The sequence below is a fragment of the Vipera berus genome (assembly GCF_964194415.1).
Source record: "Vipera berus genome assembly, chromosome: 2".
NCBI lineage: Eukaryota > Metazoa > Chordata > Lepidosauria > Squamata > Viperidae > Vipera > Vipera berus.
Window position 1 is genome coordinate 19,593,514 of NC_138203.1, and position 14,534 is coordinate 19,608,047.

Sequence of the window (14,534 nt, forward strand, 5' to 3'; positions counted from 1 at the left end):
GACACTGAATTTTCAAATAAACCAAGAATACTTTTGATGTATAAATTGAGAAAAAAAGATACAAAAATGATATAGAAGTGGATATGTCAAAAATAGATGAAAATAATTATCCAAGCTTTCACAAACCCAAAGAGAACTTATGAATGAACCAATAACTACTTTTAAAAGATAAGATGCCATTAAAAGATAAAAATAGGCAAAGTACCAGGTGCAGATAGCCTTTCAAGTTAACACTATAAAGGTTTTGAAAACCAACTTTCACAGCCACTAAAAGATGTAATGAGTTTCAGGGATCTAGGATGCCTCAGTCCTGAGTGGAAGCCAATATTGCCTTATTTCTAAAGGAGGGTCAAGATGCTACTGATTCAATTGTTAAGCAATGACTATAAACTTTTTATTGCAAGATTGAAGAAAGTTCTACAGACATTTGTTCATGAAAATCAATTTCAATTTTTGCCAAAAAGACAGTTAAAAATAATGTGAGAATGGACATGGATGTTATTCAATATCTATGATATCATAAAGAAAAATAAGCAACATTATTATTTTTTGAATGTAGAGAAAGACTGATAATTTAAATTGGGTATTAACATTGAAAGAAGGCATGGACTTTGGGGAGAAATTGATTCAAGGGATTGTTGATTTATACATCTCAGCAAGCTCATATCATTATCAACGGAGATTTAAGTAAGCTATGTGAGATCCAGACAGATACAAGACAATGATGTCCTTGTCTCCATTGCTTTTTATTTTAATTTTGGAGGTTCTGAACAGAGACATTAGACAAGATGAAAAAATAGTGGGTGTAAAAATTGTAGCGTACAAATTAAGAATTTTTACTGATGATTTAGTTTTTGTTTCTACAAACTCCCCAAAATAGTATGGAATATTTAATGAAAAAAATGAATAACTTTGTGGCGTCACGATTAATGAATCACTTGGAGCCTTAACTGGCTTTAAAATAAAAAAAGGATGCTAGTTAAGAATATGTCTGTACGGGTTCATGAAACTTCTTTTGGAAAATCAGATTTTAAGGAGGGAAAAATATCTTGAGGTGATATTGTCAATTGCAAATTCTAAATAGTTTCAAAATAACAGTGACTGGAACAATATCAAAAGGTGGGATAAACTGCAACTATCTTTGTTGGATAGGATTTCTGTGATTAAGATGAATGTTTTACCAAATACGTTACTATTATTCCAGAGGTTATCAGTATTGATGTCCAATGTTACATTTAAACAATAGAAAAAAGATACTTCTATGTTCATATGGCAAGGGGAAAAAATGAGAATTAAATATAAATTGCTTCAAGATGCTAAAGACAGAGGATTGATGGACCTGTGGTCAAATATATTTTTTATTCAAGTTGAATCGTAACCTCAGGATTAAAAAAGTAGTCAGAATGGCATGTTTGTCACTGGCTCATATACGTAACAACTAAAAGAAAGATTTACCTCAGATAAGAAAAATCATATAAAAATGAATTTGAAATTGCACTGTGTGCTAATAATGAACATTTTGCTAAGGTTTATAAAATGTTGAAATTAAACTGGAAAATGATTTTGTTTTAATGGGCTGAAACCTTTGTTTATAACATAATGCTTGACCACTGGGAAAATATGTGGACAAATGGATTGAAATTTAGATTAAATTATAATCTGAATTTTTTAAATAAAGTGTATCATTGGTATCCTCGGACAAGCGCTGGCTCTTCGGCTTTGAAACGGAGATGAGCACCGGCCCCTAGAGTCGGAAACGACTAGCACGCATGTGCGGGGGAACCTTTACCTTTACCTTTTACCTATCATTGGTAATGAATGCCTAAGAAAATCAGAAATGTGCAAACATGTTTCAAATGTCTATGGAAATGTAATTTGTAAAGAAGATACTTTTTATGATCTTTGATGGACTTGTGATAAATCAAATATTGGAGCCAAGTTTTTGCCTTAATTCAGAAGATTCTTAAATATAAAATTGAAACCAGAAGTTTTTCTTTTAGGACTATTGGATAAAGAACTTTAAAAACAATTTGGAACTTTTTTATAACATATGTTGACTGCAGCGAAACTTCTATGTGTGCAAAAACGGAAAAATACATTAATTCCCACAATAGAGGAATGGATGGAAAAAGTGATAGAATTGGCAGAGATGGCAAAACTGCTTTAATTAAAGGGAAGAATTTATTCAGTTTTGTTTTCACTTGGAAACCTCTTCTGGACTTTATTTTTATTTTATTTTAATTCCATTTATATCCCGCCCTTCTCCGAAGACTCAAGGCGGCTTACAAGCTTAGCAGTAGCCTTCATTCTATGTATATGCCTGCTTATTAGGGCTTTCACACACACCCCAAGCGGCATTATTACAAAGTCAGCTTAATTGCCCCCAACAATCTGGGTCCTCATTTTACCTACCTCGGAAGGATGGAAGGCTGAGTCAACCTTGAGCCTGGTGGGATGCGAACCTGCACTAATTGCAGGCAGCTGGTGTTACTTAAGGAGGCATTAGCCCACTGCTCCACCAAGGCTCCTTTTATGCTCAAAACAGAAAAAATATATGAAACTTTGATTTTAAGTTTTAATGATTAGATTAATTTTGTTGTTATAGAAAGGGCTAATACTACATATGTAAAGCAAAAAGTTGAAGTTGTATTTTGTATTCTACTGCACCAAAGAAAGATGAAAGTCACTATTTTTTAAAATTTCCCCTTTACCTTGCACTTCTCTCCCCTTTTTTACTTTTCTTTATTCCCCCATCATCTGTGTTTGTATTTGTATCTTATACTATAATAAACTTTATTTTAAAAATTACATTAGCATATGAAAGACCAATTGCACTTGAGAGGGAGGAAATCCATTCCTTTCTTTTGTGGGAAAAAATACTTGGATATGGCTCAAAGTTTTTTTAAACTGCTGCTAAATTCTAATTCTTTGCTGAGACAGAAAGGGAAATTATTAAGTACATGGGAATAGTCATATGAACTGTATATATTTCAGTTTAATTTGGAATTAATCAGTTATCCTTGTGTACTTCCCCTCCCTGAACTAGTTGTCACAGCCATTATGTAGTTTAGTTGAATGTTTATTAATACAGTATATGACTCCATTCACTCCAGATCATAAATCATTGTCTCTGTTGCAGAACATTGGGTGAGTCTAACCATTATAGTTGATTAAAGAATCTACTGTTATGCATACTGTGGTTAGCACAATGAATGATCTAAGCCAGATATGTCAAACACAAGGCCCGGGGGCCAGATCCGGCCCGCGAAGTGGTTTCATGCGGCGCACGAAGCCATCCTGGAAACAGTGAGGGAACGGCCCCCACTGCCTTGGCCCTGGCCCAGAGACTGCCAGAGACCCTCAGATCTGTCCCACTCCTGCCCAGGCTCCCATAGGCACCCTTGATGCGAACGATGTAGAGCTGGCCACGCCCATCCGGTAGGTCATATGCACTCTAGCCACGCCTACCCAGTAGGCCACGCCCACCCAGGCCATACCCACCCGGCCCCCTGAGAGCAACCGCAATGCTGATGCGGCCCTCAATGAAATTGAGTTTGACACCCCTGATCTAAGCCAGACATGTCAAACTCGCGCCATCATGTGACATTGCGCGACGTATTAGAACTTTTTCCCCATTGCCAGCAATGGGGTAGACGCGCTTTCTTTGTGATGTGTCCGGCCCGCAGGCAGCAGTTTGACACTCCTGATCTAAGCCATCTTCTTAAGATACAGATTTCTTTCAGTGCTTCACCCTTATTCTTCTCCTTAAATACCAATTAATTCATTGTTTTTCAAACTTTTGATTTTGATTAGTGTTACTGGAAAGCTTTACCAGGCATGAAATAGGCCTGATAAAACAGAGAGCACTTATTGGCCTTAGCAATAGACAAAATATTGATCACAATGCATACTGAAAGCATTTCATATTAGATTTGATGTTAGTGCAGCTTAACAATTAAATTTAATATAAGTAAATAAGGTTGGATAGAAACCGGCAGTTCAGTGCCAATTATTTGACTGCACACAACGAGAAACAAAAACAACCCAATTAGGTGAATGAATGTAGCTTAGTGGCTTAAAGAGGGAGCCAGCCTTTTCTGAGGTCCAAATCTTGCATCCATCTAAAGTTGTTAGGTATTCAAGACCTCCATCTCAGCCCTCCATTTGAAAAACGAAAACAGTAGTAGTGATTTAACTAGTCATTAATTCTTTCAAGAAGACAATTGTGTATTAAAATGTTTGAACATTTGAAATTCTGTGTTAATGTGAAAGCCTGGCAGATGTAAAATTTCCGGAAATTTTTAAAGTAAAAATGTTTGGGATGGAAATGAAACTGAGGGAAAATTGGTACGTGTGTATATGTATGTATGTTGTTTATATGTGGATGTGGGTGTGTATATACGTTGGTACTCAACTGCTTTGAAACTCGTCAAAATTGGTACAGGTGGTCCTCAACTTACAACAGTTCATTTAGTGACTGTTCAAATTTACAATGGCACTGAAAAAAGTGACTTATGACATTTTTCACACTTATGATTGTTGCAGCATCCCTAGGGTCACATGATCAAAATTTGGATACTTGGCAACTGGTTCATATTTATGACGATTGCAGTGTCCTGAAAACACACACACACACACACACACACACACACAGAGAGAGAGAGAGAGAGAGTATGTGTAGCACTCTACAGCTCTGAAGTCATTATATAAAATATAGATAATTTGGTAGGAATGTCAATGATAGGTTATTTAGTAAATAATTATAAATATATTTACCTTTTTTCAAAACTATGAGCTTTATGAACTCTAAGGAATGCAGCATCTTCATTGTTTCTTCTTTGGGAATTATTGGAAGGCAAGTAGTTGCATTGAAAACAAAAAAAAATCATCATTGAAGTGATATAAAAAATTACATATTTGGAACCTTATCCTTCAATATATCAGATACTCAAAACATTAATTTTAAGTGGAATAAAAAGGGGAATCACCTTTTCTGCAAAACCCCAAGTGGAAATACTGAACTTTTTTCATAAATGGAAAGATTGCAGATTTTGGGGTTGTACTTTAACAAAACATAAACCTCTTTAAATCTTCTGCTTTACAAGAAGCTATTTCATCATAATAATATCAGGCCAATAAATAATTGAACAATAAAGGAAGGAATAAATAATTATTCCTTCAAATTTATTATACCTCTACCATAGAAACATTTTTGAGGGGTTCTAACATATTTTTAAAAGGTATTTTTTTCCTGAACTAATTAACTACTAACTCATAAGAAACATATTTAACATCACTTAATGTCTGAAGCCATTGATTGGGCAAAAGGACCCCCTAGTTCTCTTTTCCAGATTTCTTATAAATTTTCCACATTTATTTTTGTCATTCAAAAATATTTTTTATGAAGTAATAAACCAGTCTCAATAAAATCCTTTTCCAATAGGCTCAGTGCTTCTGGAAGAGGCTGCAAGGGCATCAGTATTAAACAGTTCTTATTTATATGTCACCTTTATTTTTTTTTATAAATAATTCAAATGGCAAACGTATATAAAACTCCTTCCTCTTCCTATTTTATCCACAACAACAACCAGGTGAGGTGGGTTGGGCTGAAAGAAAGAAAGTGATGGGCCCAAAGCCACCCAGTTCGCTTTCATGTCTACGTTGGAACTAGAACTCCCAACTTGCCATCATTTTTGAATATCAGGAATGAATGAAGGGCCAAGATAGAGTGCTTTACTGAAATTAATGAAGCTTATGATAACACTGGAAATTATATAGAGTGCCTTCTGTTACATGATACATCACTTCTTACAATATACTATTTAAATGTTTTCTTTGGAGCCTCAAATGTTTTCTGATGTTCTTAATTTTGTGGGAATGAAACCACTGGGCACATCTCAAATTGTAACTGAATTTGTGTTCATATATAGGCAATTTTTGGGGCGGGTTTGGGATATTTATAGTATATTCTACAACTTAAGACTTTTACTGTTACTAAAATAGAATGGGGTCACATTATGATTCTTCATAAATATTTGGCTGTTTTAAAGAGATGTTATGCCAAGATTAGTCCCTTGAGGTTGTTATCTTAATTTTGTTTTGGTTAAACAATTTTGTTTAAGACTCTGGAATCCCTTGAGTTGAATGGCTAATAATCTCTCTCCAAAAAGTACTTCAAGCAATTTGGATTTGGAGCTCCAAAGGATGAATCTGCACATTTTTTTAATGCAGCACAGATAGAAAAAGCAGATGCTACTTGATAATTGCAGCCCATGACCTTGCCTACAACTCTTCAGCTTAAATTGCTATAAACTGTTAACAGCTTGGTCCAAGATACTCTAATCTCCCTCTGTATCTGCTAGATCTCTTTTCCCATTTCCTTTCATTTGCCCCTTAACATTTTTCTTGGTTTCCTCCACATCCTCAGTTGTTCCTGGCACTAAAACATGTAAATGTTTCTTGTGCTAATCACCCATTTGCAGATATTGTCATCCTATAGTCACTGTACTGAAGATGGATAAATTGGTGGGCTAAACTTTACTCCTTTAAATTAAAAGTGTTATGGCTCATGTGTTTTTTGATTTACCAGTTTACTATATTTACCAGTTTACTACATTATTGTAAAGTAAAATAGAACTCTATGAAAACATGATACAATAAACAGTTCTTTTAAATCCTTTTTATCAATTAATGAGACTTAGACCGAGCTTGGCTCACACTGCTGGACACAGGCTGGCAGATAGTTCTAAAATTGGCAGTATAATTGGCTGCATTAAGGAAGAACCAATTAGAGATACTTTAAACAACTTAGGTGGCCTGTTTATCTCAGCTTCTGATATTCCGTATTATATTTCTCCAAAAGTTTTCCTGACCCTTATAATTGACTTGGGATTTTAGTGAGTCACGGATGGTAAAATGGACATGGCAAAATACTTTTGGGCTAGTACCTTTATTCTTTGTCTTCCCAAGATGCATCCTTTTGAGTCCATTTAGATACTTAGCTGAAAAATAAGAAATAGGATTCTAACTTTGAAATTATATGCATTATAGGGTGGAAGTTCTCGGGGAGTGGTTGAAATTGTAGTAGAGTATTTGATTCCTTCTTTGACAAAAATTCACCTGTCATAAATAAATAGCATAGATCCAAAGGAATTGCAAAAAACCAAGGTACTTGACTGAACTTAAAAAACATAGAGCAAAAAGAGTCGCCAGTAAAATATGAGTCAGAAACCAAACAAAAATGTATGAGCAAATTGAAGAAGAGTCAACCTTGAGCCGGTCAGGATTGAACTCCTGGCTTTGGGCAAAGTTAGCCTGCAATACTTCATTCTAACCACTACACAAAATCTGTGGAACTTGCTTCTTAGCAAATGGAAGAGGATTTTTCCTGCTATAATTCTTCCTTTCTCCCTTTCTAGAGTTATTGTGGTTATATAGATGTTATATACATACTTAAATAGTATTCTAAACAATTTTATTTTTCTTAGGATCCTGTGAAGAAGATTCCTGACTCACATGAAATTACCCTCCACCATGGCACAAAAACAGTAAGCAACTCGATATCTCCCTTTCTTAGATCTGCCCAATACAATTTAAATAGGTTTAGGATAGAATATGTTGACCCTGGGGAAGAAAATGAGTCCTGTGAAAAAAAAGTAGAAGAAATTGCATCCAGATTTCATCACACATAGAGTAGAAATTCCTAAGAATCCAGTTAACTGGCTAATTTAAGAGAAAAGAAATAAATTCTAAACTTCAAATGTATGCATTTCAGTTGAACAGTTATGTGTACTAAAACTAACTTTTCTATGAAAAACACATTTAAACCACACATAAAACATATATATATGCACATATTCTTGTATGTATTGTATTTATGTATATACATATACATGTGTGTGTGTGTGTGTGTGTATGTTTTCGTAGATTTTCACGGGTACAGGAATGTAGGTCTTGGCATATTTGGGTCTTTTCCCATGTAAGATTGATAGTGTCTTGGCGACGTTTCGACGAGGTCCCACTCGTCATCTTCAGGCTGGTGTCTTCAGCTTCGTGCATAAGCACGAAGCCAAAGACACCAGCCTGAATATGATGAGTGGGACCTCGTTGAAACGTCGTCAAGACACTATCAATCTTACACGGGAAAAGACCCTAATACACCAAGACCTACACACACACACACACACACACACACACACACACACACACACGACAAATTAAGTGGGTTCACCATTCATTTTCACTTCTTGCTTTATAGGTCTCTGCTTTAGGATTGGATCCATCGGGTGCCCGTTTGATAACTGGAGGCTATGACTATGACATTAAGTTTTGGGATTTTGCTGGAATGGATGCATCTCTTCAAGCTTTTAGGTCTCTGCAGCCATGTGAATGGTATGTCATGATGCTTTCCCCCAAATATATTAATAACTTACTAGAATAATGTGTGGGCCAATACCTTCGAGATAAAAGGACTCAGAAATATGTAAAATGACCACTGAACTTGTGCTATTCTTTCTCACATATTTACATTTTTAGATCATAAAACTCAAAGTTTCTTACCTTAACATCTAGAAATGAGAAGTTCTCAAAAACAATAGTTATTGAAATCTTAATGGGGTTAAGATCACAAATAGTTTTAAGATGAAATATAGAATACTTAAAAAGTGATGCTCTATAAATGGGTTGCAATAGTAGCTCAACAATACCTAGAAGATATTGCATTGGAAAGTCTGATGTAAATAATTGATATTAAGTTGGTTGCTTATGAGATTAAGATGAATCACATCGATAGCACCATTTTCTGACTTGTGGAAAAGAGCAGGAAAGGGAAGGATAAAGATACCCATTTAGCAACCACAATTGGAACTGGCAACTCAGTCGGTAAAGTGAAATGGTTGCTTAATGAAACAGCAAATGTGCTTATGATCTTATTTCAACTTTCTTTTGCATTACAGACGTGCTAATGTTATAAATGCAAGGATTGGTCATAAAAGTCACTTCTCCGTTATAATTGTTAAATGATCCCTAAATGAAGCAGTCACTAAGCAAGGACTAAGCAACTTAGGCGTCCTCCTGGATGCGCGACTCAGTTTAGAAGATCATGTTGGAGTCGTGGCCAGGGGGGCATTTGCACAGATTCGCCTGGTGCGCCAGTTGCGACCCTATCTGGACCGAGATGCTTTACGTACGGTCACTCATGCGCTCGTCACCTCCCGGGTAGATTACTGCAATGCTCTACATGGGGCTGCCCTTGAAGACCACCCGGAGGCTTCAGCTGGTGCAGAATGTGGCCGCGCGGGTTGTGATGGGAGCATCCCGATACTCCCATATTACACCCCTCCTGCGTGAGCTGCATTGGCTACCGGTTGCCCTCCGTGTGAGATTCAAGGTGCTGGTTCTTACCTATAAAGCCCTACATGGCTTAGGCCTGGGATATTTGCAGGACCGTCTGCTGCCAGGAACGTTTTCCCATCACCCTGTGCACTCACACAGAGAGGGCCTCTTCAGGGTGCCGTCGGCCAGACAATGGCGGCTGGCGACCCCCAGGGGGAGGGCCTTCTCTGTTGGGGCACCTGCTTGGTGGAATCAACTCCCCCGAGAGCTCCGGATGGCCCCAGACCTTCGGTCCTTTCGCCGTGACCTTAAGACATATCTTTTCCAACAGGCCGACCTGGATTGATGATAATGGGGTTTTTAATTATGATTTTAAATGTTTTTATTGGTTTTAGTGGGACTTTGACACAATTTAATTCTTTTTTAATATTTGTATTTATTTGTATTTTATTGTTGTTAGCCGCCCTGAGTCCTTCGGGAGATAGGGCGGCATACAAGTCTCATTATATATAAATAAATAAATAAATAAATTTGGAAAAAAAGGATCACAAATTGCTGTACATCTACTAAAAATGTATCTGTCAATTATTATTTGACTTGGAAATATTTCATATCCTCCCAAAACGATGTAGCATAAAATATTCTGCCATTTTTTATTTTGTAAGTACGGACTTGGCAATTTTGCATTTAATTGTTAGTATTTAACTTCGGTTCCATAACTTTTCAGTCACCAGATAAAGTCTTTGCAGTACAGCAGCACTGGAGATGTCATTCTTGTTGTTGCGGGTAATTCTCAAGCTAAGGTCCTTGACAGAGATGGCTTTCCTGTGATGGAGTGTGTGAAGGGGGACCAGTATATTGTAGACATGGCAAACACTAAGGTAGGTAGGTAAATTTAGAGCTTGAATAATGTAATTTTAGAGATTTTTTTTCCTCATTTCTTGTGAAATATTGTAGCATTTGTTGAAAAATACAAAGCATATTTTTCTAAAATCTATAAATTTTAAATAAAGCAAACAGGTAGTGTTGTTTTGACTACTACTACACTCATGTCGGGAGCACCGACGTGCTTTGGGTTGAAAGGATTGAATGATGACATCACCGTTGCCCAGGAATGCCCAGTTGGGGGCTCTCTTCATGTCCCCAGCAGGACATGGAGAGGAGCTGGAGCAAAGGATGGGAGCTCACCCCACCCCTTGGCAGCACTCAGGTCTCGAACGAGAGCTTGCTGCTGGTCAGACCAGCATCCTAACTCTGCGAGCCACTGTGTTGCTACAGGAAATTGGATAATAATTATGTTTGCTTGTTGCAGTATTTAGAAAAGAAGAGAACAAATAATTTGTTTCATTAAATGTTAAATGTAATTTAACATTTTGCTCCTTATCCTAGGGACACACAGCAATGCTTAATTCAGGCTGTTGGCATCCAAAAATAAAAGAGGAATTTTTAACATGTTCCAATGATGGGTAAGTAATTTTTCAAGTATTCACAGAGTAGACTTTCTACTTTGCAGAATTTAAGATGCTTACCAACTGGGTCTATTCTCTTTATCATGCTAAAGGATACTAATTATCTCTGAAGCTAATTCATGAAATCTTCATAGGTTATATATCTCCTGATTTGGGGAGCTCAGTTCATATTTAACAGCAAATATAAAGGCTAGTCATGGTTAAGAACTGTTACCTATGTTGTTTTTGCTTAGCTTCTTTTTCCATGATGTAGTTCTTAGAAGCAGAATAATATCCAGTAATTATTATTAATAGAAATGATTGCTCTAAAATAAGACATGTGACCTTTTTAGGATTAAAGATCTTGGCTTTCAATTAACATGCCCAGCTGCATTCTTAAAGGAGTCCCTGTGGGTGTTATTCTGCTAGTTGTATTAGTGGTGCTCATCTCTGCTTCTTTAAGCCATTGAGCCAGTCCTGTCCGAAGATGTTTCCATGGTCATGTGGCCAGTATGACATCACTCCACAGCTCAAAGCATATGGCAAAACATGGAAAGCTATTAACCTTCTTACTGACGGGGACCTATTTATCTACTTGCATTTACATGCTTTCAAACTGCTGGGTTGGCAGAAGCTGAGGCATGTGACAGGAGCTCACTCTGTCTCAGAATGATAGGACTTGAACCGTATAGATCAGGGATGTCAAACTGCCGGCCCACGGGCCAGATGCACCATGCTAAAACCGCGCCCACCCCATTGGTGGCAATGGGAAAAAAGTCACAATATGTTGCAACACATCATGTGACATTATGAGTTTGACACCCTTGGTATAGATCTCACCATGCCTCTGGTCTGCAGCCCTAGGATTTCTAGTTAGATTCTAACCAGATCTGTGTGTTTTTGATATTAACCATGTCAGCCTGGTGTTTCTTCTTGGGTATTCTCAACATCTACTTCAGCAATGTCCAACCTTGCCAACTTTAAGACTTGTGGACTTCAACTCCCAGAATTCCCGAGCCATCAAGGTTGGACACCCCTGATCTACTTGGTGGAAAGTTTTTGGAGAGCATGTGGAAGCCAGAGCCAAGGTTTCAGGGGGATGTGCATTGTAGTCCTCAGGTTTCAGATAATATACCTTTACTCTGACTGTGATTTCTGCTTCTGTTTTAGATTGTAGATTTGAAAATTAGATATTATGCCAATTTATATATTTAAATTATGGTTTGCCACACTATTACAAATGACTCCTCCATTTAGCTTCAGTAGAGTACAGATAGTCCTCAACATGCAACAGTTCATTTAGTGACTGTTCAAAGTTAAAATGGCACTGGAAAAAAGTGACCATTTTTCATACTTTTGGCCACTGAAGCATCCCCATGATCACATGATCAAAATTCAGACACTTGGCAACTGACTCATATTTATGACGGTTGCAGTGTCCTGGGTTCATGTGGTCACCTTTTGCGACTTTCTCATATGCAAAGTCAATGGGAAGCCAGATTCACTTAACAACCATGTTCCTAAATGAACAAGTGCAGTGATTCACTTAACAATTGTGGCAAGACAGGTTATAAAATGGAGCAAAATTCACTTAACAACTTTCTCACTTAGCAACAGAAATTTTGGGCTTAATTGTGGCTTTAAGGCGAGGACTGCCTGTAGTTCATTTTAATTTTGAAGTACTGGTACCTTCTGAAATACACAATTCCAAGGGCACAAAAGAAAAGTGTATTAAGTTTGCTTGAAATGCTTCAGACAGGAGTTTTCCATCACTGAGTACTTGTTTTTAGGTCTGAATGACCAATTATTTAAAACTTCCATGATAGGAACTTAAAGTGATTGATGTTTACCCAATTAAAACAATAACAAAATCAAATGTGTCTGGAGGATTTGTTGTTGTTTCTAAGCCCAATAAGATATTACGAATGTTCTGTTCTCAGCAGAAAATACTTAACATTTCAAAACCCATTAAGTTTCGAACTAATCATTTTGGTCACTTAGGGTTACAAGCATTTAAGAATGTTACCATTCCATCAATTTAAAACTTAGTTGTTTTTTCTTGGAAGATAGCTTTTGACATTGAAAAAAAATAAATAAATGCCCAACCTCTCCTGTTTTGTTTAAATACGTTTAGTATTATACCAAATATGGGTTCATTTCATGCTGAATTTTCTACCATGCTTAATTGTCTAAAACTTATGTAAATGGTGACATAAATGGATATATTGTTATATTCCCCAAAACACCAAATTGCCTTACGTAATAAAAAAAATATTTGAAGCAATTCACTGCTGGCTTTAAGACACAAGTGTTCACTTGCCAGAAGTTAGGACTTAAAGTGCAGCAGTGCAGTACCAGACATTTTATAGATTAACAGGAGTAATTTGTCAGAATGACAGAATTACTTTTCATGCTAATTGAAGTGAAAACTTCCTCAAATATTAGCTGTACTTTAACAATGGGTTTTCCAAGCACTCTTTCACTGTATGTAAAGTTCTTGGAAGGTAGAAGTTTTTGTTGTTTTCCAAGTTGCAAATGTTTATTTGTTTGGCCAAATAAATAGAAGGTTGTGTAATCCTGCCGAGGATTGGATATGGATATGGGGACAGGTCTTCTTGGAGAAAATCTGTCTATGTAATCACTATATAAATCACTAAACAATACCAACTTGAAGATACAATCAGTGGGACCAAGCCAGCCACACAGAATCAGCCTGTTTGCAAAAGAAGGCACAGATACAATTTCACATCCAGCTACCAGGACTTGAGATTTTTCCCCATGCTATATATACACTGTGACATACTGATTTTTGTTCAAGCACATTGCCCAACTAGAGTATGTCTTAATTAGATGGATCTTATTTGATAGTTGAACATATTCAGATTTCTTAATGCAAATCTTCAGTCTTAGGGATAGTATCTCCTGAACTCTTATACAAATAGAAATTGCTTCAGAAATGATTAATTGAGTAAAATATGTTATATATAAAATTCAGCACACATAAATCTCCAACAAACTAAAAGGTTTAAAGCAAGGTAATTATTCTTTCTCTGTGAAAGTAAAAAGAAAACGTAGCGTAAGTTCTCTAAAAGAAACTTGAAACACTATTATGAATTGAATTCATATAGCTTTACCAATACTACTTCCTTTTATTTGACTTGGGCAGATAGATCTTAAAAGAATATGGTATACAGATAGTCTTCAACTTACAACCTCAGTTGGGATCAGAATTTCCATTGCTAAGCAATGTGGTTGTAAAACAAGACATCATGTTCTCTGCGTTCAGTCGTTCAGTCCCTAGTCATCTCATGACTAGACTACTGTCATGTGCTCTATATGGGGCTACCCCTGAATAGCATTTGGAAGCTACAGCAGGTGCAGAGTGCAGCAATGCAGGCAGTTTTTGAGTGTCTCAAGAATGGCCCCTGTAACACCACTGCTCCGCAAGCTGCATTGGTTACCAGTCTGATTCTGGGTGCAATTCAAAGTGTTGGTGATCACCTTCAAAGGCCTTCATGGCAAGGGTCCAGGTTATTTGAAGGATCTTCTCACCCCACTGAGATTGGCCCGTACCATTCGTGCTGGCAGAGTCCTATCAGCCCAATTATTCCAATTGGCAGGGTCCAGAAGGAGGGCCTTCTTTGTGTTACTCCTGCCCTCTCGAACATCCTGCCCCCCCTATGTGAGGTTGGCCCCAACCCTCCTATCTTTTCAGTGGGGCAACAGTGCAATGGAGCTGCTTGATTGAGCAGT

General features: G+C 37.0%; 1 protein-coding gene across 1 annotated transcript in view; it reads left to right on the forward strand.

Moving 5' to 3' along the window:
* The window catches only part of WDR70 (WD repeat domain 70), a 132,848-nt gene that overhangs the window by 17,933 nt on the left and 100,381 nt on the right, over positions 1-14,534 (forward strand). Inside the window, exons 6-9 of the mRNA XM_081318703.1 lie at positions 7,488-7,547; positions 8,258-8,391; positions 10,061-10,214; positions 10,723-10,799. Of these exons, the coding sequence (XP_081174829.1) occupies positions 7,488-7,547; positions 8,258-8,391; positions 10,061-10,214; positions 10,723-10,799 (425 nt within the window). The remainder of the gene's footprint in view (positions 1-7,487; positions 7,548-8,257; positions 8,392-10,060; positions 10,215-10,722; positions 10,800-14,534) is intronic.